At 58.4% G+C, this 26,470-nt stretch overlaps 1 protein-coding gene across 17 annotated transcripts in view; it reads right to left on the minus strand.

Annotated features, from left to right (window-relative positions):
• NFIX (nuclear factor I X) overlaps nt 1-26,470 on the minus strand; it is an 85,618-nt gene that overhangs the window by 36,542 nt on the left and 22,606 nt on the right. For 5 of the 17 annotated variants that reach the window (XM_070058842.2, XM_051839483.3, XM_070058843.2 and 2 more), the window contains exon 2: nt 20,613-21,144. In XM_070058842.2, the coding sequence (XP_069914943.1) occupies nt 20,613-21,144 (532 nt within the window). Of the gene's footprint in view, nt 1-20,612; nt 21,145-21,524; nt 21,755-22,238; nt 23,855-24,114; nt 24,223-26,470 lie in introns of those variants that run through there. The other 12 variants (XM_089315904.1, XM_089315901.1, XM_089315903.1 and 9 more) reach the window with 10 other exon arrangements.

Genomic DNA, 26,470 nt, shown 5'->3' on the forward strand with positions numbered 1-26,470 from the left:
GGCCCGGTGGGGAGGGGGTGGCGCCTTCGCTGGCTCCCGGGAGCCGCCCCGCCCCCTCCAAGCACCTGCTAAGGCGGCAGCGGCGGGTTGTGTTTCTTTAACCCCTGGGGCCTGTTGACACAGATTAGTATCGCTGGTCAGGGGTCAATAGGGAAGGCTCTTGAGGTCGAGACCTGAACAACTGGAGTTGTAATGAGCCACGTGGGGGAAGAGGCCCAGGGAGAGGAGAGTGCTGAGGAGGGAGGAGGAGGAGGGCCGGGCTACTCTGAGGAATGGCCTCTCAGTCTCTCGCGGCTGCTATCTCCCCGAACCTTCCCTGAGCTCAGGGCTTGCTGGCCTGGGTGCGGGGCAGGGGAGGTGTGCCACGGGAGGCTAGAGCCGGGATCTCAGCTACCCGGCCCCTGGGGGACGGGGTATAGCAGGAGCAGGGTGGTGGCACTGCATTGAACAGCACACCCCTCTCTTTTTCTCCCTCTACCCTCCTCGACCCTGCGTGGGCAACCGGTGAGCACCTGGACACACCCCTGCCTCCCCCTGGGTCCACCCGCCCACCTGCGGTGTCTGCCCAGGCCACCTGGCCCAGCTTGAGCTAAGTGACTCAGTCCGGGCCACGAGTGGGACCCGTATAGCTAGCAACATCCTGGACACCTGGTTGGAACGGCCTCAGCCCCACCTGTAGCAACAGCGCCCACAGCGCCCACAACTTTTTCTCCACACCCTGGAGGTACGCAGGTTTCTCAGCCGGGTCTCTTTCCCCCTATCGCCAAGAGCACCAGCTTGTCCCGGGCCTGCCTTCTCCACCCGCGACCACCTCCAGGGCGCTGGTCTGGTTGGGACAGTTCCTCTCTGTGCCGCCCGCTCAGCCTCAGGAACAGGCAAAACCAGGCCAAGTGTCCCCTGAGACCACAGCCTCCTCGCTGTCTGGAGCCATAGGTCACCTGCTCAGGGTAAAGGGCTCCGAGTTCCCTCAGAATCACTCCGCCACGCCCCCTGCCCCGAGCCCTAGACACTGAGGACTGAATTCAAGGACAGGCACCCGAGTGTGGGTCACACACACACACTGTGCAGTGCCCACAGCGACTGGACGTGTGCTCATTCAACCCCGGTTACCTGCTCCTGCCAGGTCTCCATAGCTGCACAACCAGAGAAGCTGCTCTGAGTAGCGGCCCCCCTTGCAGCTGGACGCTGGGTGCATAACGGACACTATGTGGGTCCCACTGGGAACAGGAGGGGGCTGGCCCAGGAGGAGAGAAGTGAGGGTGTGACAGTTGGCTCAGGTACGAGTCAGAGAGGCACTGAGAGCCAAGTGTTCAGGGCAGCACTCACAACTCACATTCCAACCAAGGGTGCACCAATAAGCAACAGCCCGGCCATCCAGCCATCCAGCCATGCACTGGAATATTATTCAGCCCGGAAAAAGCAAATGCGGCACTGATCCAGGCTACCTCGTGGGTGAGCCTTAACAGCAGCCGCCGGGGGCAGGGGAGAATGGGCAATTGCGGTGAACCATGGTGCGTTGTGTGCCGCAGGTTCAGCTGCTGCTTGGGACACTGGTAATCCAGAAGGGGACACCAGTTCCAGTCCTGGCGGCTTCACTTCCAGTTTAGCTCCCCGCTAACGTGCCTGGGAAGGCAGTGAATGATGGCCCAAGCATTTGGTTGCTGCCACCTGCATGGGGGACCGGCATTGGGTTCCAGGCTTCTGGCTATGGCCTGACCCAGCCCTGGCTGTTGCAAGAATTTGGGGAGTGGAACCGGGGGGAGGCCCAGGTGAAGTTCCTGGCTCCTGGCTTCGGCCTGGCCCAGCACTGGCTGCTGCTGTGTCCACTTGGAGAGTGAACCAGCTGATGAAAGATCTCTCTGTGTGTCTCTCCCTCTCTGTAACTTCAAACATTCAAATAAATAAATCTTTTAAAAAGAAGAAATGAAGTAGTGAATTTGGGCTGGGCATGTGGCACTAGGGTTGGCATACTGCTTGAGACGCCCGCATCCAGTGTCAGAGTGCCGGGGTTTGGCTCCTGACTTCAGCTCCCTGCTAACATGCGCCCTGGGAGGCAGCAGGTGACGGCTCAAGTACCTTGGGCTCTGCCACCCATGTGGGAGACCTGGATTGGAATTCTTGGCTCCTGCGCTTAGCCTGGCCCAGCCCTGGCTGTTTCAGACATGTGGGGAGTAAACCAGCAGATAGAAGATCTCTCTCTCTCTCTCTCTCTCTCTCTCTAACTCTTTCAAATAAATGAAATAAACCTTTAAAAAAAAGATATCTCTCTGTCTCTCAAAAAAAATACACAAATAAATGCTTACAAAATAAAATAAAGATCGTGGGCTTTGTTATGTGAGTCATATCTCAGTACAACACAACACTCAAAGAGAGGAAAAGGGGAGTTCAGCGGGGGACTGAGTTGGGGGGAGGTCACCGGTGGATACGCGGGTGAGGTATCAAGAGATGTGGTGAGGGGGCCAGTGCTGTGGCCTAGTAGGCACAGCAGTGAGCATGCCAGCGGTGCTGGCATCCCATATGGGCGCTGGTTTGAATCCTGGCTGCTCCACTTCTGATCCAGCTCTCTGCTGTGGCCTGGGAAAGCAGTAGAAGATGCCCCAAGTGCTTGGGCCCCTGTACTCATGTGGGAGACCCAGAGCAAGCTCCTGGCTTTGGATCAGCTCAGCTCCAGCCATTGCAGCCATTTGGGGAGTGAACCAGCAGATGGAAGACCTCTCTCTGTCTCTCCCTGTCTGTAACTCTACCTCTCAAATAAATAAAATAAAATCATTGAGAGAGAGAGAGAGAGAGAGAGAGATGGATGCAGTGACTGCAAGGTGAGACAGGCCCAGGACTGCTGTTCCACAGAAAGTGGCCCCCATAGCACACAGCTCACGGGCCTGTCGTGTGTAACTGAGATAGGGCTAATGACAAGCGAGTACGGGAAGAGAAGCCAGGCATGGGCTGACCCCAGGGAAGCCAACCTTGACCGCACCAGCAAAGACAGAGCAAGAACGCCACAGTGAGGGCAGAGCCGGAGGGCCCGTCTTCCCTCTGTCCTGGCACCAAGCCACACCACGGGCTGACAAGGAAAGGCAGGTGGGCACGAGGGCCAGGGCCAGGACAGGTCCTCAGGTCCCCGATCGGAGACGTGTCCGGGAGGCAGGGTTCTCCTCCCCACGGTCTCCCGGCCCCTGAGCAGGCAACCCTGCCCGCGCGGTTCTGGGCCCTGGAGCTCAACACATGGCACCACTCAATGGTTTCTGGCACCGAAGAGGAATGTATTTCCTGGACGAAGCAGCCAAAATCCTTTTGCACCTTTGTTTGCGGGCATGGTGCAGCCGGCGCCGACATTTTCTAACGGGGCCTGGGAAGAGCAACTCAAAATGGATTCGGGGAGAGGGCGTTGGCCAGGGAGCAGCTCAAAGGCACAGCATACCACGGCCTGGCAGGCTGATGGTGGCTGGTGGGGTGGGGGGGGGGCGGCGGGAGACAGACGGTTGTGGCCGGGTTTACAAAAAAAATCAGACTGGGGTTTTTAAAGTGAGCTTGCGGCGGAATCAAATCCCAGGATGGGTGAGGCACCTGAAGCCTAATGCAGAGGCCGGTTTCCTGCAGGTCTGCGGGAAACGGGGAGGCCTCTCTCATGGGGCGGGGTGTGGGGGGGAGATGGTGTGACTCAGGGCAGGAGCGAGCTTCCCATTTCTGGGGGAAGAGATGGACTCTAAGGCCAGCCAGCCAGCCAATGCTGGGCAGGGAGCCGTCTCAGCCAGGACCTGCCAGGTCAGGGTGTAAGCCGGCCAGCCCCCCCCCCCCCGGCCTGCAGACAGCCAGCCCAGAGAGCCTCAAACAGCTGGGTCTCGGGCCTGGGACCCTCTTGTGATCGGGGTCTGGGATTTAGGCCAAGACCATGTCCCTCCCAGGAGGAAGCAAGCAGTCCCCAAGGCCCCCCAGAAGCACCCCCTCACCCCTCTCCTCCGTTTATCTCTTTGCTCCGATGTTCACAAGCACGTGCGTCTCTCCGCACGCACGCATGCACGCACAAAAAAGGCGCTCGCGCACACAGGGATCCGGGCAGAACTGCTGCCCGCTTACAGACATCTCCCCAAACAAAACATCAAACCCCCCCATGTTTGACAGGAGGCTCCTCCCCCCTTGTCAGGAGCCAGCCGTCCTAAGGGGGGTGGTCCCCGGATGAGCAGCGAAAGCCCCGGGAAAGGGAACAGGGAAGAAAGTGTGTGCGAGGCGAGAGAAGGTAAAATTATAAGGTTGGAGCTGTCAAGGCAGAAAAAAAAAAATAATAAAAGTGTGTGTTGGGGAGGGTACCAAGTGCCTCCACTGGAATACAGCAAAGCCCCGGGTTTAGCGGCCGGGCCTGCGCCCCACCGGGTGCCTCCTCTTACAGCCCAGGTGGGGCTGTAGTCGTGGACCTCTGCAGGACCGGAGCGGGACGGGGCCAGACCTGCCCATTCCTGCACGCCTTCCTCCCACCCGGAGGGCCCAAGCCCCTCGGTGGGCAAGGAGGATGTCCTGGGAGGGGGCACAAAAGCATGCCCCCCCAACGCTGTGTCCAGCTCTTACCAGCGACAAGGGGGGTGGGGGGCTGCATGTTCTCTGCTAGGGGTCGTCCTATGCAGCGCAGGACGTTAGCAACACACCCCACCTCTGCCACCTCCACCCACCAAATGCCAGGAGCACCCCCCCCCTACACATCCGGTAACAACAACGCAAAGCAGCTCTGGACCAGCGGGCTAGCTGTCCCCTGGGGGCAGGACAGCCCTGTATGCTCCCTGACCGAGGAGCGTGGCACACAATCCACGGAGCGCCTCAGAGGACAGCCAGTGTCCCACCCCTTCAAGCGCCACCAAGTCCTTTCCACCCGCATGGGGCCTTGTGCGACCCAGAGGCGTCCTCCCGCCTGCAGGTGCGCTGAGCTGTCCCGCGTCCCCCCCCCCCCCGCCCCCGCTCCGGTCTCCCCCGCCCCCCAGGCCTGGCCGGCCAGCCAGCCCCCTCCCCGGGAAGGGCTGTTATCACACAGAACTTATAAATAGCAGCCTCCACCTCTCGCCTCTCACTCAGCCAGCGCTCCTGACTGCGGAGACGCTGCGCCCTGTAATTACCGCAATTGTAATCTCTTTTACTAACAGGTAGATTAATAGCGAGGCAGGTTCACAAAGAGCCCCAGAAAGGAACTGCTCAGCTGCTGAGCGGGCGGGGAAGGGCCTGGCACTTCCTAGCAGGCACACACGCCCCGCTGCCAATACAGAAGCCCTAGTCGCTGTGGGCGCTAGGCCTGGCATGGGAGGGGTGGGGTAGGGTGGTGTTTGAGGGGACAGAGCAGCTGTACCTCTGGGCACTGGGTGGGCGACGGGCAGGTCATCAGGGTCTCCCTGGCCTTGCAAGCTCTCAAGAAGGGGCTGGGGGCTGCGTGCCCCGCACCGGCTGCAGGTGGGAGCAGGTGAGTGTGACTGCCCCGAGTCACACCATCTCCCCCAACACCCCGCCCCATGAGAGAGGCCTCCCCGTTTCTCGCAGACCTGCAGGAAGCCGGCCTCTGCAATAGGCTTCAGGTGCCTCACCATCCTGGGATTTGATTCCGCGGCAAGCTCACTTTAAAAACCCCAGTCTGAGCCGGCGCCACGGCTCACTAGGCTAATCCTCCGCCTAGTGGCGCCGGCACACCGGGTTCTAGTCCCGGTCGGGGCGCCGGATTCTGTCCCAGTTGCCCCTCTTCCAGGCCAGCTCTCTGCTGTGGCCAGGGAATGCAGTGGAGGATGGCCCAGGTGCTTGGGCCCTGCACCCCATGGGAGACCAGGAGAAGCTCCTGGCTCCTGCCATCGGATCAGCGCGGTGCGCCTGCTGCAGCGCGCCGGCCGCGGCGGCCATTGGAGAGTGAACCAACGGCAAAGGAAGACCTTTCTCTCTGTCTCTCTCTCTCACTGTCCACTCTGCCTGTCAAAAAAAAAAAAAAAAAGTCTGATTTTTTTTGTAAACCCGGCCACAACCGTCTGTCTCCCGCCGTGCCCCGCCCCCCAGCCGCCATCAGCCTGCCAGGAGCAGCCCAGAGCAGGGGGTTTGCGCTCCCCTAGCCTCCTCTCTGGTGTTAGGAGGGCACACACCCAGGATCAGGCAGCCCCAGGGTCTTGGCACCCAACGGCAGTACCAGCCTTGGGAGCTCTCACGCACAGACCGCTGTGGGCTTGACCTTGGTGGTGGTGGTGGGGTATTGCCACTTAGATGCTATGGCCAGCACCTGCTCACAGACAGCCTGCCTCTAGAACCCCTTCTGCAGCCCCCAGGCCAGGAGCTGCCAGGGACCTGCCACACTGGCCCCTCCCCCAAGGGGTCCCACCCCTGCTGGCAGTGCCAACAGGGAGCAGCTTGCCTAGGCCAGGGAGGGGCGTATCTCAGGCTCACATCAAAGCCCTGTTTGGAAGGTATGAGAGTGTGGGCTGGCGTCTGAGATTAGCTCTTGCACACCTGCGGCAAGAAGGTGAGGGCTGGCTCACAAAAGCACATCCCGGGGCCAGCGCTGTGGCCTCGCGGGTAAAGCCGCCGCCTGCAGTGCCAGCATTCCATATGGGCGCCGGTTCTAGTCCCGGCTGCTCCACTTTCGGTCCAGCTCTCTGCTATGGCCTGAGAAAGCAGTGGAAGATGGCCCAAGTGCTTGGGCCCCTGCACCTGCGTGGGAGACCCAGAAGAAGCTCCTGGCTTTGGATCAGCGCAGCTTTGGCTGTTGGGGCCATCTGGGGAGTGAACCAGCGAATGGAAGACCTCTCTCTCTCTGCCTCTCTATAACTCTGCCTTTCAAATAAATAAATAAATCTTAAAACAACAACAAACAAGCACATCCTGACATGATATGCACCTGACAGGGATGCGACAAAGAAGACATACCCTCCCAAAGGTCCCGGGTGGAACGAACAGCGCCCAGAGGCTGGGTCTTGAACTTCCACACTGAGTCCATACTTTGTGCCTGGAACTCCATTGTTTAGGAAACTTCTCTGAAGGTGAGAAACCCAGCTACAAAACGTGGGGCTGCGGACCTGTCCACCCCAGCAGAGCCATTTACAACCGAGAGCTTTTGTTTTTTAATCCGTTTTCTACAGCATCTCTATTGAAAGGCGATTTCTCATTTCCAAGAGTCATCAGAAATGTTGAGAATTAGGGACAAGGGCAGCTAGTAAGAAAAGATGATAAAAACCGCTAAAAAAAAAAAAAAAGAAAGAAAAAGAAAAAGAAAGAAAGAAAAAACACCCTAGTTTCCTGAAAGCAGTACCACAGTGTTCGATTTTAAAAGCAGTATCCCTGGAACTCCCATTTTTGAAGAATAAAATACGCATTTGATCCAGGCACAGGAGTGAAAATGCAGAAAAGGGCTAAGAGTGGTTACTTAAGCGGCCGGCTTCCGATGGTTGCGTTTTTATTTTCCTCTCTAGACTTTACGCTTACTGCGTGTGTAGGATGCAGGCACACCAGTCTCATAATCAGAAAACCACCTTTTTCAAAGCGGTGGACGGGCGAGGGGGCCTGTACCGACGGGCACTCTCCCCTGCAGGTCCAGCTGGGGGCTCTCGGCTCCTGAGCCTGAGACCTGCTCGGTGGTCCCCAGCCCAGACGACCCCGGGAGTTCCCCGAAGGCTGCAGCAGGCACACCACCATGACTGGGTGTCTCATGGCAGGGGGTGGATCTCCAATACCCCTCCGAGGAACAAAGGGAATGCTGGGAGGAGTACCAGGCCGAGGAAAGGGGTTCAGTACCAGGCGAAAGGGGCAGAAGCGGCCCGCTGGGGAGTCTTGAGGTGGAGGAAGTAGACCTGGAGAAGTGACTCCGAACCCCTGGAAATGTCTGGAAGGTCTGCAGCAAGGAAAGGCTCTGGGGGAGGGGGGTACGTGACTGATTTGGGGGTTGGATTAGAAAAGCGACTGTGGGCCCGGCGCTGTGGCGCAGCGGGTTAACTCCCTGGCCTGCAGTGCCGGCTTCCCATATGGACCTCGGTTTGAGTCCTGGCTGCTCCACTTCCCATCCAGCTCTCTGCTATGGCCTGGGAAAGCAGTGGAAGATGGCCCAGGTGCTTGGGCCCCTGCACCCGCGTGGGAGACCTGGAAGAAGCTCCTGGCTCCCGGCTTTGGATCAGCACAGCTCTGATGTGGCCATTTGGGAAGTGAACCAGCGGATAGAAGACCTTTCTTGCTCTCTGTCTCTACCTCTCTGTAACTCTGTCTTTCAAAATCAAGAATATAAAGCTTTAAAAGAATTTACAAGAAAAAAAAGAAAGAAAGAAAAAGGAAACAAAAGTGGCTGTACCAGTGGCAGGTTGAGAAGCGAACCTTACCCCCGCCCCGTCCTACCGCATCCCTGTTTTAAATCATTCACTGTTAATAACCAAATCCAGCCACCAGAGTGGGGGTACACGTACCAGCCAGGGACAGCAGGAGGCTGGGTCGGAGGGGTCCCCAGTAGAGACAGGGCGGGAAGAGGGCTGTCCCATGTCAACCCCGGCCACGGGGCACCTGCCAGGCTAGTGTGGTGGGAGGGCTTGGCCGCAGGAGGAGAGCCTGTCATTCCAAAGTCTGCACAGCGCCCCTCAAAGATGATGCCACGGAGACAAAGGGAAGCCGGGGCGAGGGTGGGGTGGACTGAGCTGCAGCCTGGGCGCCCAGCGAGCGAGCCATGGCCTCCTTTGTGATAAGACGTGGGGGTACGGGAGGGGGGCTGCTCTTCCTCCGTCTTCCTGACACCTCCTTCTTGCAGAGGGGGAAGTTTTGGTTTTGAGAAAGCAAGTCTCTTTCACCCCGTCGGTCCCCGGCTTCTCATTGCCTGTGACGCTTGCCCAGTGTTCTGGAAGCTTCCACCGCACCACAGTTGTCAGGACTCGCTCCTCTTAACACCCCACTCTCCAGAGCACACCTTCTTGGGATTTTTTTTTTTTTTACATTCATCTCAGGCCTGTGCATTTGTTCTGTCATGAACAGTCCGGCGACGGCTTCCCGTCTGAAGCAGTGCGATATTCAAAACGGATGGACGGAGTTACGCTAGGCGGGGGTGAGGGGTGGGGACCGACGCAAAGGCAGAGAAAACACACAGCCTCGGCTCAGGAGGTTCCAGTGTCACGGAGAAACACAGCAACACCCGACCCCCCACCCCCAGCTAAACGCAGGATCGACCCACACCGAAACGGGGCCCTCGCTGGCAGACTGAGGGGCTTTGTGGCAGATGTGCCCAAAGGTGGCTGTGTTGCGATGGAGTACATCGCAGCGAGACTGGCCACTGCGGGGGAGGCCCAGGCTCCCCCCAGGGAGGCCAGCATGTGCCTCTCGCCCTTGGGAGTGGAGCTCAGGCTCACCAGGGCCTCCTACCCCCACCCCCGCCCTCCGTAGCCAGAAAGCTTTGTCGGAAAAGGAGCACAATCCAAGGGGGTCTTGCCAAGCCAGGCTGGGCTCTGAGTAATTATATTAATGAATCCGAGTTACAAAATCTAATATTAGACAGTGGCTTCGATACCATCCTCAGTCACTGTCCCACATGGCCAGCAGCATGGCTTGAACAGACTGTGTGTGTGTGTGTGTGTGTGTGTGCGCGCGCGTGCACGCATGGTGTTTAATTTAAAAGAAACGCTTGTATTTGAAACGGTGCCCAGAGATCTGTGTGCTGGACCCACTTTATAAGCCGCGATACCATAAATAAGTGAGAGAAATCTGGCCCGTCCTCGGGCAGGGGCCTCTCCCGTGGCCCGCTTGTACTCAACGCTCTCTCTCCCTCTCTCTTTCTCCCCCCCCCCCCCTCTCTCTGGCTGCTTGGTGGAGCAGCGGCCTTTGTGTCTGAAGCCAGAGCGCTCCCCACAGAGCTCTCTTTGGCACGGCAGGCAGAGCCCCTGGACCCAGCCTCCCCATCCGTGCCTATTCGCTGTCTCAATCCAAACGGCAAAGTTGGGCTACACACACACACATACACACACACAAGAGGGTAGCTCGTGGCCCAACTGATGCACCGCCTCTGGCCAATCCCTGGTCCAGGCCAGCCCACGGCACTGCCACCAGCCTGGCCATCGTCCGTGGGCCTGGCCCAGGCCAGCAGGAACCATGACCCAGTTGGCCATGTCACCCATGTGGCGAGGCCCAGAGGGCACAGACTCAGCTACAACCAGGTAGTGGGCGAAAAGAGGTGAGTAGAAAACAAAGTGTTTGCTCTACGCTCGCGATGACACTTTCGTGCGGGCCGGGCAAAACACAAGCTTCCTTAAATGACGTCACAGAGCGTAGCACCCAGACCATGCACCAGAATAGGACTGGGCTCCCTCTGCGCCCACGGTGGCTATGTCACGTGTGAGGCCCTTCTGCGTGACAGAGGCCAGCCCTGGCTGCGTGGTTTGGGAAACTGACCCGGGACAGGGACACGCAAGGGTCTCGCAGGCCCAGTGGCTACAGCAGCTGGAAGAGCTGGCCTGAATGTCAGGGCAAGTGAGCTACGTCTTGCCCTTTGGAAACCTAGAGCAGGCAATAAGGGGCAGCTGTTTGATCATTTTTCCATTATTATTTTTTAACACCAGGTGGAGGGCCCAGAGCAGTGCCAGGCCGCCCAGCGGAGACGTCTGTCAGTGCCTTCTCACCTACAGTCCCCTCGGAAGCCCCATGATGGTCCGGAAGAAGCCGCTCAGCCCCAGATCCCTACACGCCACCAGTCAAAGCATGAGGCGACTGGTGGCCCACTTGGCCCGTGGAGAAAGAGAGGGATACCCCAAGGGGACCCCGTGGGCAGTGTCTGCTCTCAGTCCCTCTGACTAGGACGTGTGGGGCCAAGTGAGGATGCTTTGTTCCTGCTGGAAAACCACTCTTGCAGGCTTGCCCAACCATCCTGGCTGCCAGGGATGAGGGACTTTTCCAGTGCGAAAATCGGGAAAGTCCTGGGCAAACTGGGACAGACTGGGAGGAGTCACCCAGGGGAGCTCAAAGCTCAGAGAAGAACGTTTTGCATCCCGGTCTCGTCCCTGACACGCAGCCAGGGCTACCACCACCTGCTACACACGCCTTGAGACCCTCTAAAAAGCAGTGAACAGAAACGGTTCTAACTGGGTCTGCCACGGGTTGGGTTGAACACTGGAGGGCAGACGGCCCGATCTGAGCCCCCTGAGGATTCCACCCACCCCTCTCATCCAAGCTTTCCATTCCCCTGTCTCCTCCCTCTACAGGCCTCTCCATTTGGTCCCCTGGGAGAGTATTCCTGTTACTAAGGAAACAATGAAGTCACGTGGCTGGGTGGGGCCGCGGGCCCTCCTCCCACCCCTAACTAGGTTCCGTGCCCACTGACGTCACTGCTCAGAAATTTATAGCCCAGTGTGGGTATTTATAAGGTGGCTCTGGTGTGACCACAGATTCGGTGTGGGGCCGGGTGGCTATTTATAGCCGGAGGATATACACTTATTATACCCCCCCTTGCCTGTATTCTGGGCCACCTGTTATATAACCGCCATTATGCAATAACGCCCATTATATAATAATTATGCGCTAATGGGGATATAATCTGTAGGCATAAAAAGGATTCACTCCCTAAGGGCTCTGCTGGAGCGGCCTCCGAAGGTAGCCTCCTCCGGGGACCGCCTTCCTCATCTCGCTGCGCGGCCCTGCCCAGTCCAGAGTCACCAGGTGGCACCTGTCTCCAGCCTCCCACGATGGGCAGACCCCAGCCACGGGGCCCTTTCTCCCTCCCCCCCCTCCCCACCACGTCTTTTCGGCTTTCTCATTTCCTCGGCCCACCTCGGTGGGGCCAGTAGAAGAGGGCTGCCCGGAGGGGCAGAGGCCAGTGCCTGAGTCAAGGCCAGCGCAGCCAAGCAGGGACTTGCGAGCGGCCGCCTCGCCTCCGCCCCGGGGCGCTGGGGTCTCTGCGGCTCCTGTGGTTGGGTTCCACCCGCAGGAACGCCTAGGGCCGTTTAAGACGCTCCAGCACCCTCCAGGAGGGACAAGCTGAAACTGTCCCCTCAGGGCAGAGAGGCCAGGGGACAGGGTTTCTACGCCTGGGGTGGGGCTGCGGTTGGGAACGCGGCGGTCGCCACTGCGCATGCGCTCTCGCTCTCGGGCCACAGCGGACCGGCTGAGCCCCGACATTATGGTCTGCTCTCTATTGAAAAAGTCATCTGAGAGGTGAACACAAGGAGAGAGACTGACCTGTGAGGTGACACTGGCTCCAACAGAGCAGGGGGCCTGTGGGGCGGGTGGGGGTCGGTCATCCCCTTGTCTGCCTAGCTCTTACACTCTCCATCATTTGAATTTTTACAAAGAGCGTGTTTTACTACTATAATTAAAAAAAAAAAAGGCAAATACATAGTTTGAAAAGAGTCACGCTAACACCCAGAGAACAGGTCTGATCTCTGCACCCTACACACATCTGGCTGCTCCCTGGAGGATGGGACGGGCCTGTCTGGGTCTCCGCACGCAGAAAGACCAACCGCCATAGAGGAGTGCCCCAGTAAGGGCCCGGGACACACAGCGGGGACAGCTAGGGCGCAGGGAGGCAGGTGAGGCCCCGCGCTGGAGGGGAGGGACGAGGGCAGAGAACAGGCGGCATTCTGTCTGTCTGAAGCCCGTTTACTTCCAAACTGTTGGTTCTGGGCTGAAGGCAAGTCTGTCCCCTGGGGCACACTTGCGAATATCTGGAAGCCGTGTTGGGTGGGCTCACCTGGGGGGCGTGAGGTGCAACTGTGACAACCCCACCAGTGGGTGGAGGCCAGGAACACTGCTGAACACCCTACGGTGCCCGTGACCGACCGTCCCCACCACACACGACCCTGCCCAAGCACAACGGGTGCATTCTCAGCCCTGGAAACAAGATTGATCTCCAGCTATGAGCCAGCCCCGGTGGCGGCGGCGGTGGGGTGGCAGCGGGGCGGCGGCGGCGGTATGAGAGGAACATTTTTTTTATACACACAGCCCCGGAGTTGTCAAACGTTTAAGAAAGGGCTGAGGGTGAGAGTCTGTGTGACACAGAGATCATTGCAAAACCACCAGCAATCATCTGGTTAATTAGAGTAATTACATTCATTTTTATTTCAAATTGCGATTCCAAGCAGACTCCCAGGAAAAAAGGCGTGACCGAGGATGGAGCACAGGTGGAAAGAGACCCTGCCCCTGCCTCACCCTGGGGGAGGTGTGGCAACCAGCTGAGTAGGCCAGAGACAACACAGCGGGGGCATCCAGCTGACCTAGCCCCTGGCCTTGGCCTTGGCCCATCTATGCTAGGACGTGGGGAGCTGGCCCGCATTGGCCGGGAGGGAGGCAGGCAGGCAGGCCGGCCAGTGTGAGGGCTGCAGCCAGGTTCCCACTCTGTTTCTGCCCCACAGGCTCAGCGGCTGGGGGAGCCCTTGAGCTGAGCCACAGACTGGGCTCCAGCCCCACCTAGGGAGTGACAAGGGACCACAGAGTTGGGACAGGCTCCAGCAGGGATCCACGAGGCTTTGCCACGGAGATTCCTCTGAGACCAGGAATCACCATGAAGTCCCCAGAGAGAGGATGAGGTGGTCAGTGACCTGGAACCTGGGGTCCCGGCCCCTTCTGCTGGAAGCTCCCAGTGCAAGCCCCCCCCCCCCCAAGCCTCCTTGCTTTGCCTCTTTGCGGTGGCTCTCAGACTGGCCTTGTCCTACCGCCCGGCCACTGGGAAGTTGAAACTGGCTTCCTTGGGCTGGAAGGGCTCAGCCATGTGACAAAAAAAACAACTAAATCCTCACATCTTTCCAGGTGGGGGTCCAGCAGGTTGTGTCCCAGGGAAAGCCCCCTACCCCATCCCGATGCAAGTCTGGTTTTTCCAATTCCTCATCATTACTCATACAGCAAGGACCTCCCCCCAGACCCCGCCAAGACGTCACGAGTGGAAAAGAGCCAAGTGGCCCCCACCCACGGGCCAGGGTAGCCAGCAGAGAACAAGTTACCCGGGACACAGACACACAAAGGGTAGCCCTGGTGCATTAAAAAAAAATTTTTTTTAAGTCCCCCAGAGAGCCAGAAAATCCGATGTTAGACATCCACGCAGACAAAGTAAGGAAGCCGGGCACCCAGGGGCCTAAGGCCAGTCTGGCCAGATCGCCACACCGCAGCCGGTGTGCCTCCTGGGACCTTGTTCTGACGCCAAAGCCCTTCAGCTCAAACACGCTTAAAATGGCGGCGGCGGCGGCAGCGGTGGCGGCCTGCAGGGCCGGGCGTGCTGTGTTCCAGGGTGCCCTCCGTGCCAAGAAAAACCTACCATCAGAAATGCCATCAGCTATATTTATCTATCTCTCAGCACCCCAGCCTCCTCCTCTCGTCTGCCAAGCAGGCCCTGGGAGCCCCCATCCCCCTCGTCACCCGGTGGGCACCCTTCCCTGTAGCTGGGGCCCGTGACCACCTGCCCGAGCCTGCGTCCTCAGTGCTTCAGGGCCGGGCTGCCACAGGGGCACTAAGCCAGCAGTCAGCCTCCCTTCTCACTGGAAGATCGGAGACACCCACGTGTGCTTTGGGGGGGTTCATTCCAGGGGCTGCTTTGGACATCTCTTGTCCCAAAGTGCCACTGAGGGTGGCCTTCCCTCCCTGGTTGCTTCGGGCTCAAACTCCCTACTCTCCGGGGCCCTGGCAGTAGGCCCTTCAGGTCCTACACAAACAGGCGCCCGGGGAACCTCTGGACGCCGACTCCCCAGAGATACCCGGCCCTTCTGCATTCCCCACGTGAGTGGGAAGCCCCAGCCTGCATCCTGAGGCTCCCAGAGAAGCGGCGTGTAAAGGCTGGGAGGACCCCCACAGATACCGGGACAGAAAAGGGGCCACGCGGCACCTGTGCTCCTGACCACTCGGACACATCCTCTGCAGACCAACAGGGCGATGTCACTTGGTGCTTCTACCCCTGCAGCCAGCGAGCACCAACCTCCCCCTCCCCACCCTGGGGCCTAGCAGGGAGCCTAGACAACTGTACTCCTGAACCCTACACCCATACCCCACCCCTCACCCCACGCCCCATCACTTGGGGGGGGCACTTCCTCTCCACGCCCCCTCCAAAGGACACTGTTGCCGCTGCCGCAGCCGCAGGCGCAGCCATCACCACCTCTGAGCCCCCCACCCCAAGGCAGAAAGGAGTTCGGGGTGGAGCGGGTAGCAACCCCTCTGAGGTTGAAGCAACCCAAAAACCCAAATACAAATTTTTAGAACCTCGAAGAAGCTTTTTTCTCTCCTGCCCCTGCCCCCACCCCCACCCCCCCCTCTGCTGGCAAATGAAAACAAACAAGAAATCAAAGAGGCCTTTTGTGTGAGCCCCGCGCTGACACGGCTGGGGCCTTTGAAAAGACTTCTGAATCCGACACTGAATGATAAAATTACTGAAGCGTGGCAGCTCCTAGGGACGGCCCGGGGCACAGAGAGAAGGGGGGGGAGCAGCCACCTTCTTCCCCTAGGCAGTCAAGGGGGGGACACTCCAGGGTGCCCTCAGGACACCAGGACACAGGGAGAACATGTCGGCGTCGGCGGTGTGGCGCTGGCCTGGAGGCCCCTCCTGACCCACACTTCCTCTGGGGCCTGCACCCACCCCCTCCCCAGCCATAACCAGGTGTGGTTACCCCCCCCAGGAAAGGCCTGCAAGGGCCCTCCCTCCTGTCGGGGGTCCCAAGGCCCTCGCCCAATGCCTGCCGGGCACACACGTGGGGTTCCAAGAGGTTCCCCTGGCAGGCAGGGTCTTGCTCATACCAGAGGTACCAAAGGGTGCATTTCAGGGATAAAGGGAATTCTACCAGCCTCTGGCATGCCGAAGGTAAATCAAGTCCTCGGAACGCCCCCTGCACGCCTGGACCCCAGCCCCCCAGGTCTGAGTACAGCTGGTCACCATGCCTGTCGTTATGGGCCCATGCCCAGAGTGCGCCCTGCCGACTGGAGCTTAGACAAGGGCGATTCTTTGCCGCCGTGCTTGCGCTACTGTCGCCAGCTCAGCCGCACAGCAAGACCCCTGCACGCTACAGGCCACGGGGACAAGGGGACCGCGGACAGCACCGGGAACAAAGGGGTTGGGTTCCAGAGCCAGATGCTCTCTGTCTCATTAAGAGACGGCCGTGTGGGGCAAAGGCGGCCTGGGTTGGCTCAGCTACCGTGCACCTGCGGGGGCTGCACGGCCCACACTTAGTTACCTGCTGTGCCATGATTTTCCTAGCGATTCCGAACAACGATCCCCAGCACCGTTGGTTTTCTACTGAGCCCTGTACGTGGCCGCACTCCCCTGTACTCCCCACCACCTTGCTGGGGGGTTCTGTCCCGCTTGGAGTTTCTCTGTTCGATTCTGAGCACCCCAGTTTAAGAAGGACCAAAGGGACTCTGGGGAGTGCTGACCCAAGTGGCAGGGGCACCAGGAGCTATGTCAAATGTAAGAGGTGGGAGAGACCGAGGCATTGGCGACGGCACCTGGCGAGGGAGAGGGTGTGGGGAAGGCACGTTTCTTGGCTGCCAAGTTCTAGAAACATCCACTGTCATCTGGGTTGTCCCTTAAGATAGTAACAAGGGGCCGGCACCGTGACACAGTAGGTTAATCCTCTACCTGCGGCACCGGCATCCCATGTGGGCACCAGTTCTAGTCCTGGCTGTTCCTCTTCCAATCCAGCTCTCTGCTACGGCCTAGGAAGGCAGTGGAGGATGGCCCAAGTCCTTGGGCCCGCGTACCCATGTGGGAGACCAGGGGGAAGCTCCTGGCTCCTGGCTTCAGATCGGTGCAGCGCCGGCCGTAGCAGCCAGCTGGGGAGTGAACCAACGGAAGGAAAACCTTTCTCTTTGTCTCTCCCTCTCACTGTCTTTAACTTTACCTCTCAACTAAATAAATAAAGTCTTAAAAAAAAAAAATGATAGTAACAAGACCAACAGGTACAGGTGCTAGAGAGGCACCGACCATGGTCAGAGCAGCCGCCTCTGCCATTGACCTACAACGTGCCAGTGTCTTTACGGGGGAGCCGGTTCAGGTCCCGAGCCACCCTGAGCTAGGTGAATGGGAGAATTTTACAAGTACGTGGTGACCTTTGAACACAATGACATCACTTCCAGGGTGTTCTGAAGGAACCTTACACTAGGTGAAGAGATAATCCATGGATTTTGCTAATTCTTGGAATCCAGTCACTGGGGCCCCAAGGGTATTTGCCAGCCCTGGCACCAGAGGGCGCTGCCCCAAAGAGACACAGACCAGTGGCATTTCGGGGCCTTTTTTTTTTTTTTTTTTTTTTGAAAAAGAGGTGACAGGTGAGGAGGCACAGGGTACGGCATAGGGTGAGCCCTGAGGTCTCTCCCCAACTCACAGCAGAGCCGCCACCAGACGGGGCTGGGCATCCGGCAGAGGCCAGAGTGGCACAGCTGCGCTGGCCCTGTCTTGGAAGCAGGGAGGGTAAGGAGTCTTCCCTGGAACCTGAAAGCCCCAGTCCCTGAAACAGAGAACTAAACTCGGTGCGCGCTCATGCCCCCAGCTTAGCAAAGTCCCAGACAAGCCCCGCAGGTGCCAGGCCCCAACCTGAACCACCCGCGGCGGCACAGCCTACGTCTACCGGGTACCTGAGGACACTCGCAAAGCCACTACTGTTCTGGCAGCGGGATCGCCGTGTTGGGGTCAGTTTTTCAACAGTACGTACCTCCAGAAATGTTTGTGGGGGGGAAACTGTGAGGCCTAGATCTTCAACAGCTGGCATGGGTGGGGCAGTACAGGGCAGGGAGAAGAAAATCTGTGCACGGCGGGGGGGTGGTCCCTGAGTTGGTGACTGCCACCCAACACCACCCCCCCAACACACCTGCCACTGCCAAGCACAGGCCCCTGGAGGGACCCGATGGGAGAAGCTGACAGCTACTGTCAGGATTTCTAAGGCCAACGGCAGGCAGAGCCCCGGTCCACTTCCGGGGAGCTTCGGAAGTCATGGAGATAGAGCAACAGCACGGGTGGGCAGCTGGGCCTCCCTCTCCCACACCAATGGAGGCCACCTGCTCTGGGGACATGGTCAGGAAACAGAGTCCTCCTCCCCACTCGGGACCCTGCCCTGCCCCGTCTCCACCTCCCTCTCCTGAGTCCACACAGACTTCTTCCCAGCAGGACAGCCTGGGCCTCCTGGTGACATTAGGTCCCCATATTCTCACGACTCTATGTACGGCACAATCCCTTTAATCCTTCTCAACCGTGCGTGTCGTCTGGGGGTGTAACAGGGCCTACAAGGGTCCACGGGAGGTGAGGGCTCCTGGGAGCAGAGAGCCATGCCCCAAGCGCTAACCACCAGGCCAAGTTCACTGGCATCAAATTTGGCAGACAAGGAACCGGGGGAGGCGGTGTCAGATCTCTGCCGTGGTCGGGGGCTTGCCTGCAGCAGACTGTCCCTGCCTGGCACACAGGGGAAGATGCCCCACCTGCTCTGCTTGTCTCCAGTCCCCTGGCCCAACTCTGAGGAGGAAGAAGCAACTCCAAGGAGGCCCAGGCTGCATCAACTCACCCCCACCTCTGTCCAGCAAGGTGACGGTCAAATTAAAGCAATGCCCACCAGGCACCCATTGCCTTCCCGAAGCTCCCTGGAGCCTGCGGCCTCATCTGGAGGAGATCCGTCCTCGGTTCTCTGCTGGGCTGTGGGCGCAGACACTTCGGCCTCAGCTCCATGGGATGGACTTGAATTCATTCATATTCCTGGCTGAATGACCTCATCAGCTGGTGGTGGGGTGGGGGCAGGGAGGGGAAGGGGCTGCTTCCCTGACACCTGCCCGGTCAGTCCGGCTAGCCAGGAGGCTGGCCAGGAATCAGTTTCCTCCATGGCCACACCTTATCCTAACCTTAGCCCCATGCTGGCAGCGGTCAAGAATTTGACCTCAAATAAAAGAGGCCAGGGAAACAGCTTGGCTATAATAGACGGAGACACGGAGCGAGTAAGGCAGGAGGAAGAGTGTTAGTTTTCGCCTTAGGTGCTTGGGTTGCAAGCTCTAAAACAGACAGGTGCAGCCCTCCGTGCACAGCCCCAGGGATCTATCGGATGGACACAGCGGCCTGAGTGTCTGAGCCCGCTCCCCGCCACTCTCAAGTCACGGACCTCCTCCAATTCAACCAGGCACATACCCTCCCCAGTCCTCATTGCTAGAAAGATAGAGAATGAGAGGTGCACGTGTGTGTGTGTGTGTGTGTGTGTGAGTGAGAGAGAGAGAGAGAGAGAGAGAGAGAGAGAGAGAGAGAACAAGAGCGAGAGCGAGCAGGAAAGACGACACACACAGACGTACAGAGAGAAAAGTCCTCCGGAGTTGAACTTCAGCCACATTCTCTCACATTCACATAAAGAGAGGAAGAAGGGCAATGAGGGGGAAAAAATACTGGAAAGGGAAGAAAAAAAAAACAACCATACACAGAGAGAGAGAGAAAGAGAAAGAGAGAGAGGGGGAGAGAGGGAGAGAGAGAGGGAACGGTTTGGTAGCCCTGTCATTACGAGCTGGTTAGGCATAATGTAAACACACTTCTGCCTTCGCTTAATCACAGAGTGTGCCGTTTGGGTTTCAAAGGCGGCAGTAAATTGGGCGTAGCTGAGTGGGAGCTAAAAATTAACCAGCCATCTCTGTTTCAATTTGTAAGAAAACAAAAGCGGAAAAGAAATTATATTAAAAAAAAAAGGGAAAGGGTAAGGGGAGGGAAGAAGATTTAAAAAAAAAAAAAAAAAGGCCCAGAGGAGGAGGAGAAGAAGTGAAAACCACCTCACCCCCAAAATGCAGGGTGCAGCTGGGAAAGGCAAGGACTTGGTCCCACAAAAGGCCAAGGCGATTGGGGAGTTGGTTTGTTGTGGGTCTGTTTGTTTAAACCCTCTTCCACAGCAACACAGCTCCCTGCCATGCCCGGGCTGGGCAAGCCTCCTGCCACCCCCTACCCCCGCCCCTGCCCCTACCCCAGCAGAGACTGGAGCCTCCACACTTGCACTTCCTTCGGGGTGGGGGTAGGGGACGAGACGCCAACAAGAGCTTAAAGAAACCATGAGCTTGCTTCTACTCTCTCTATGAAATCAAATTTGCTTATGGATTCACCCACAGGCAAAAACCCCCAAACCCATAACTGCACTCCCTGCCCACCAGGGCCTCTGGGCACCACCCCCCCAAATCTCCTACAACCACTGCCTCCTCACCTGCTTCTCTGTTCATTTGGTCTCATATCCGGGAGGGATTCACACCCGCCCCTGTGTCCACTGAAAAACCTCCACCCACCGGGCGTGTGCCAAAGCCACCTTTTTCCCTGGGGTTGGAGGTGAAGCCAAAGGACAGCCCGCCCCGTGTCACTGTTGGCTGTCTGTCAAACTCTCCCCAGCATTCTGGGGACATCCTGGCCCCATCCTAGGACACCTCCACCCCCACCCTGCAGCAGTGTCTCTCCGTGAGCACTAAGAAGGCAACATGGCGAGGGAGGGAGCGGGGAGAGCAGGGGACAGACAACAGGCCCCGGCAGGCAGGCTGAACAAGGATGGGGCTTCTGCGGGGCAGGGGGTGGGGGGTGGGGGGGTGGCGGTCACTGCCTCCCCCCACACACCCGGAACTGTGTTGTCTTTTGGAAATCAATCAGAGCAATAGAACAAACGGCAGCAAGTAAAATAAAACGGGGGAAGGGGGTTGGGGTGGGAGTGGGGATTGGGGACAAGGTAAAGAACGCGAGGACCTACCCGGAGTGTGGACAAAGTAAGCCAGATAGAGATCCAGTTCTTTGATTGTGACTCCAATGTGATGTGGTTGCACGCACAGGCCGGGGTTCGAGCACTGGGGCGACTTGTAGAGTCGCTCCCCGTCAGTACTTTCCAGGGGGATCCCCTTAAACAAGATCACCATGACCAGGTCCAGCCGCCACACCTTGTCTGCTTGGCGCAGGCAGTCAATCCGTCGGATCTTGCCCTTCTGGTCGGGGTTGGACAGCACGCAGCAGGGGGGCTTCTTGCCCGTGATGGTGAGCACGAAGTCCTCGCGGAACTCGGGCCGGATGTCCTTGCGCAGCTTGGCCAGCAGCCGGGATGCCCACTTCTGCTTGATCTCGGGCTTCTCGCCCAGCAGCTCATCTTTCACGGCCCTCTCCTCGTCCTTGGACATCCGCTTCTCATGCTTCTTGAAGTACTTGCGCTTCCTCGCCTGCAGGTTGAACCAGGTGTAGGAGAAGGCGCGGACGTGAGGCAGCAGCGCCTCGATGAATGGGTGGAACTCATCCTGCAGGCGACAAGCCGGGAGCATGCGGGGCGCGGGAGGAGGGGAGACAGAGGAGAGAAGCCGCGTTAGAGGGGGGCACGCGGAAAAACGCCTTCTCCTCCTCCTCCTCCTCCTCCCTCCCCACCCCCCGCAACAATGTTCTCTCTCGATTGTTTTAGAAAAGTGTGGTCTGAAGCCGCCGCCAGCTTGGCCAGCCACTTGCACCCATCTCAGCTGCGGCAACCACACGGAGGCACGGGGTGCCTGTCCACACACCTATTCTCTCTCTCTCTCTCTCTCCCGCTCCCTCTCCCTCTCTCTCTCTCTTTCACACACACACACAGACACACACGCGCGCGCACACAGACAACGTTGCCGTCCACACACACACACACACACACACTGCTGGTCTCCGCGCCAGGCTCCGTCTCGCCCATGACATCTCCATGTCCCCATCGCAGCCGTGAACTCGTGTGTCAGCTCGCTCCTGCGCGGGGGTCCCACAGCACCGACGCTGCCCTGCCGGTGAACGCACGCCGCCGCCGGGGGTGTTGCTGCAAGGGGCCAGCCTAGAGGAGTCCCGACACTGGCCGATTTTTTTGGGGGGGCCACCCCCAAGAAGACAGAAAAATGACATCCGCGAGCGAGCGAGCGAGCGAGCGAAGAAACGGGTCTGCCTTCTCCCTCCCCAAGCTGTTTGCAGTCTCTCCTGATCCACTTGGAACACCCACCCCAGCATTTCTTAATCAGACCTTAAATCCTAACTATGGGATTTCAGCTCTGTTAGCCACACCAATACGAATGTTAATCAAGTAATAATGGCACCAAACACTTCTTGTTATAGCACAAGCAAGGTGCCTGTCTCCGCACCACCAGGGTTAGCAGCTCCGTGGGCCGACTTGCGGCCCCCTCCCCAGCCTCCCACGACCTCCTTCCACCTCTTTCCCACTCAGTCAGGTGACAGAGGGCTGGGCTCTCTTGTTTTTATTTTTTTCTTTCTTTCTTTCTTTTTCTTTTTTTTTTTTTTTTTTTTGGCTTGTTTGCTTGTTTGAAGTTTAAAATAATAATGGATCTCTGTTTACAAAAAAGAAAACTGGAAAAAATTAGATAATTACCATCGTTCTGAAGCACCCGGCAAGGCCCCAACGCCCGATTCTGAGATTCTGGACTCAACAGAGTTGTGAGTTGGGGGCGGGTGGGGGAGGGGAGGAGGAGGAGCAGGGAGGAAGGTAAATGTTTTAAAGGGGGTTATTATTGGTGTTCCAGGGAGTAGGGGCCGGGCTTGGGTGGATTCTCAAACCCTTCCCCCTTCTCCCCCCACCCATGCTCCATTGCACAGAAGGGGGAAATTAATAATTTTTTTGGAAAAGAAGCAAAAAGAAAGAAAGGTTAGGGACCGCGGCAGAGAAGGGAGCGTGCTGGTTGCCACTCACGCCAGGTAAACAAAAGCCAACAACAACAACAACAACAACATTTTTTTTTCAATTTCTACCCACCCGTGCTTTTTCCAGTTTTTTTTTTTAAATGCAAAAATTTAAAAATCACAACCCACCTCCCGCCGCCAGCACAGCTCCCCCCCAACACACACACACACACACACACACAACAACAACAACAACAACACCCTACCCCACCCCAGTGCAAAACAAAAACAAAAGCAGAGAGGGAAGAGGCGGCAGCTGAATGGGAAAGGCTTTGGGCTTTGGCAGCCGCACAGGGACGTTAAACTTCGCAGGGAGAGGGGGAGCTCGCGGGCTCCGGGGAAGAGGGCGAGTTCCGACCGGCTGTAGACCGTTGCTGGCAGAGGCGTGCAAACGTGAGAGAGAGAGAGAGAGAGAGAGGAGAATGGAGGAGGGAGGGAGGGAGGCAAGACCCAGAGAGGACGTGGATGGGATGGTGTGTGTGTGTGTGTGTGTGTGTGTGCACGCGCGTGCGCTCGCGCTGGCTGGGTTTGGGGGTTTTGTTGCTCGTTCTCTCTCTCTCTCTCTCTCTCTCTCTCTCTCTCTCTCTCTCTCCCCCTCTCTCCTTTCATGCTCGATCCCCATCCATTGGCTTGTGCCAAATCAGTAGAAAGGAGGGGAAAAGAGGGAGAGAGAAAGAAGGAGGGAGAGGGGGAGAGGGGGAGAGAGAGAGAGAAGGAAGGAGGAGGAGAGAGTGAGAGAGAGAGAGAGAGAGAGCGCGCGAGCGTGGAGAGGAGGATCCACCTATTTGGCAGAGAGACGTCCGCGAGCAGCCAATGGCCGCATCTGAGGGGCGGAGGGAGCTGGGAGGGTTGGGAGAGCCCCCGGCAGTTGGAGACCAAAAACAATTTGCCCAATCGACAAGTTCACGACTAATGAACAAGCAAAGTCCAGCAGTTATGAATTTTTCATTCTAGGCTCCCACTCGGGTCCATTTGGCAGGAGCCACCCAGCAAATTTGGGGGGGTTGGGTGGTGGATGTGTGGCGAGGCGGGTGGGGGACTGGGGATTGAGGAAGACGTGGACTTTTTTTTTTTTTTTTTTTAAGCCAGCAAAAATAAATCAATACAGGCCTGACTCCGGGCGGGCTGGCAGGCGGGAGCCCCAGTAGGCCTTGGGGGAAGGCAGCTAGCCCTTTCTCCCTGTGTTTGGTTCAGTGTTTTCTCTCCAGCCTGCACACTCTCCCTTGTTCTGCAATTTCCTTTTCTCGCTTTCTGTATGGAGCACACAGCGGCGAGTGGAAGTTTTCCTCCTCGGCCACACACACGAGCCTGCGGGACTATGAATAGAATCAGAAAAAAAAGCAGCAAGCTCCTAGCCCAGCCAGCAGGACTTCCAGGGCAGGGCCCCCGGCCCCCGGCGGGGCACCCAGGGTGCAGCCACCGCTCCATCCCCAGGCCGGCGGCTCAGCAGAGAGACACCAGGAAAGGGGAGCACCCTTCGCTTCCCCCACCCACCGCCCCCCCCCCCGCCTCTCCCCAGCCCCCTAGCGAGCTCAGCCGCCTCCCTCGGCCCACACCCAGCCACGCACGCTCCATTAGCGGTGATGCCAACGCGCGCGACGCAGCTCGGCTCGCGAAACTGCAACAGTTTATTAAAATAGCCTCCTGTCACAGCGCTCTGCTGACGAGTGCTACACCCAGCCACAAACACAACAGCCAGCTCTGGGGGTGGGGCGGCAGGGTGCGGTGGGAGGGGAGAAGTCGCAAAAGTGAGATCCCCCCCCCTTCTCCCAGCAGGGGCGCGAATGTCACCCATGCCTCCCCCAACACCCACCACCCGCCAGACACTGGACTCCCGGCTTCCTCCCCCTGTGTCTGGCCCGCTCCAGCCCACTAGGGTCTCCTTAGCTGACCTCCCCCCACCCCACCTCCCGGAGTCAAAAGTCAGACTGCAGGGCCCAAAGCACAGAGCTCAAAGTGCAACAGCGGGGTGGGGTGGGGGATGGGAGAGAAGAGAGGCCATCGAGGGGAAATCAAGTCACACAAGCAAGAGCTCACAGGGCCTCCCTCCTGGGGGGCAACACCCCACCTCCTTGGGGGTCTCTCTGGGAAGGGCCATGCCTGCCTGAGGCCTTGGGAGAGCCCCAGGAAGGGGCAGCCATGAAATCAAAGGCAAAGCTGCCCGGAGAAGGGACCCGGAACACAGAGGGAGAGATGGGGGCATCTGATCAGGCTTGGAACCTGTCCCCTACAGCAGCCCTCTCCCCAGGCTCGGCCCTCAGCTGGCAAAGGGAAAAAGGTCACTGCTTACTCGCGCCCCTTTCTTCCCTCCCCCGCCCCTCCGCCCGTGCCCTTTCTGTTCGGTGGAAGGTTCCTGGGGTGTGCGAAAACAAAACGTTTAGCCCTGGGCCCGCAGCGGGCAGTTGCACGGGACCCGACTTGGGACGCGCCCTCCCACCGCCGGCCGTGTCCTGAATGGTCATCTTCAGGGGCTAGGAGCTCCCTGCTGCTGAGAGAGTGGGGTGGAGGCGGGAGAGAGGGACGCCGCCAGAGGCGGCGCCATCAGGGACAGGCCCCTTGGGGTGCTGTTCAATAATTCACAGCCTGTTCATAACCAGCTTCGGTGCCATCAGCCGAGGGTGGCGGTCGGCGTGGCTCCTGGTGCCTCCTGACGACCTTCTCGCTCGCGCGGCATGGGTGCTGCTCTGGGGTTCTGATTTACATTAGACGCCAGACAGCGAGTGGAAAGCGCCCCAGCGGGGGCCTCCTGGAGAATCCTGCCCTGTGTGTTCCCTTCGTGAACTGCGACACCGACGTGGGTGCACGGGGATCCGGTGGGAGCAGGGGAGGGGGTGAGGCGGATGTGGGGAGGGTCCCCTTCCCTAGAGGAGTTAGGGACTTAGGATAGGATGGCCCAATCACTCCTGCAGCCAGTAAAGGGTCAAAGGTCGACAGAGTGGCAGGGTGATCAGCCGGAGAGGAGAGGTGGTTGGAGGAGGAACAGACGGGGTGTCCATGGAACCTTCGGGGACCACACAGAGCCCCGGGCTCCCCTCAAGGGGGCCTCTCCCCTCATCCTGGCACCCAGCAGAAGGCTACCCTGGAAGCACAGCCCAGGTACTGGCCAGAACAGAGGTCGAAACGCTCAGGTTCCACTGGAAACCCTTGGAGCACCCCCCCAGCCAGCCAGCCAGCCCCCTGGCCTCCTCAACCCGAATGCTTTTGGTCGCAGCCAGCAGGCCAGACACGCCCCCTCAGGAGCCCCAGACAAAAGGGGACTGTCCCCCTTTTGTTAAAAGAGTCCTCAGAAGATTACCTGTCCCAGGCTCCCTGCCTTCTCTCCTCCCCAAGGGGCAGGGGGAGCCCACAGCCGAGACCAAAAACCCTCAGAGGAGCAGGGGCTTGTGCAAGGATTGGAAGTGGTGCAGGGAGTGAGGGGACAGGCAGGAGGCTGAGGAAGAGGAGGGGGAGGAGGAAGAGGGATGAAGGGGAGAGAGGGAATGAGAGGGAGAACTTAGGGGAAAAAGAAGCCAGTGATTGGGGGAGCAGGGTGAGAGTCAGAACAGAAAAATGAAAGAATACAAGGCGAGAAAAATGGAGGAAAGGCAGAGAAAACTGGGGTGTGCCGGGAGAGGGGAGAGAACACCTCTCCCCCATCCATGAGAGGCCAGAAATGAGACTTCTAAAACATTGACAGGGGCTTCCGATTTGCAGGGATTTTTTTTTCTGTCAGTGTGAAAGAAAGGGTTCTTTCTTTTTATTGTGCAGAATATAGAATTTGGTAATACACGCGCACACACACACACACACACACGCACAACAGTTTTCACCGCAACATTTCTAAAATAATAAATACCCATGCTGACTTCAGGCTGCACGAAGCAAATTGTGTGCCCTGCCACCTCCTCTCACTGCCCCGAAAAGAAAGCAGGCCACAGAGGGAAG

The sequence above is a fragment of the Oryctolagus cuniculus genome, chromosome 16 (genome assembly GCF_051225735.1).
Source record: "Oryctolagus cuniculus isolate XC-2025 breed Fujian yellow rabbit chromosome 16, ASM5122573v1, whole genome shotgun sequence".
Lineage (NCBI taxonomy): Eukaryota > Metazoa > Chordata > Mammalia > Lagomorpha > Leporidae > Oryctolagus > Oryctolagus cuniculus.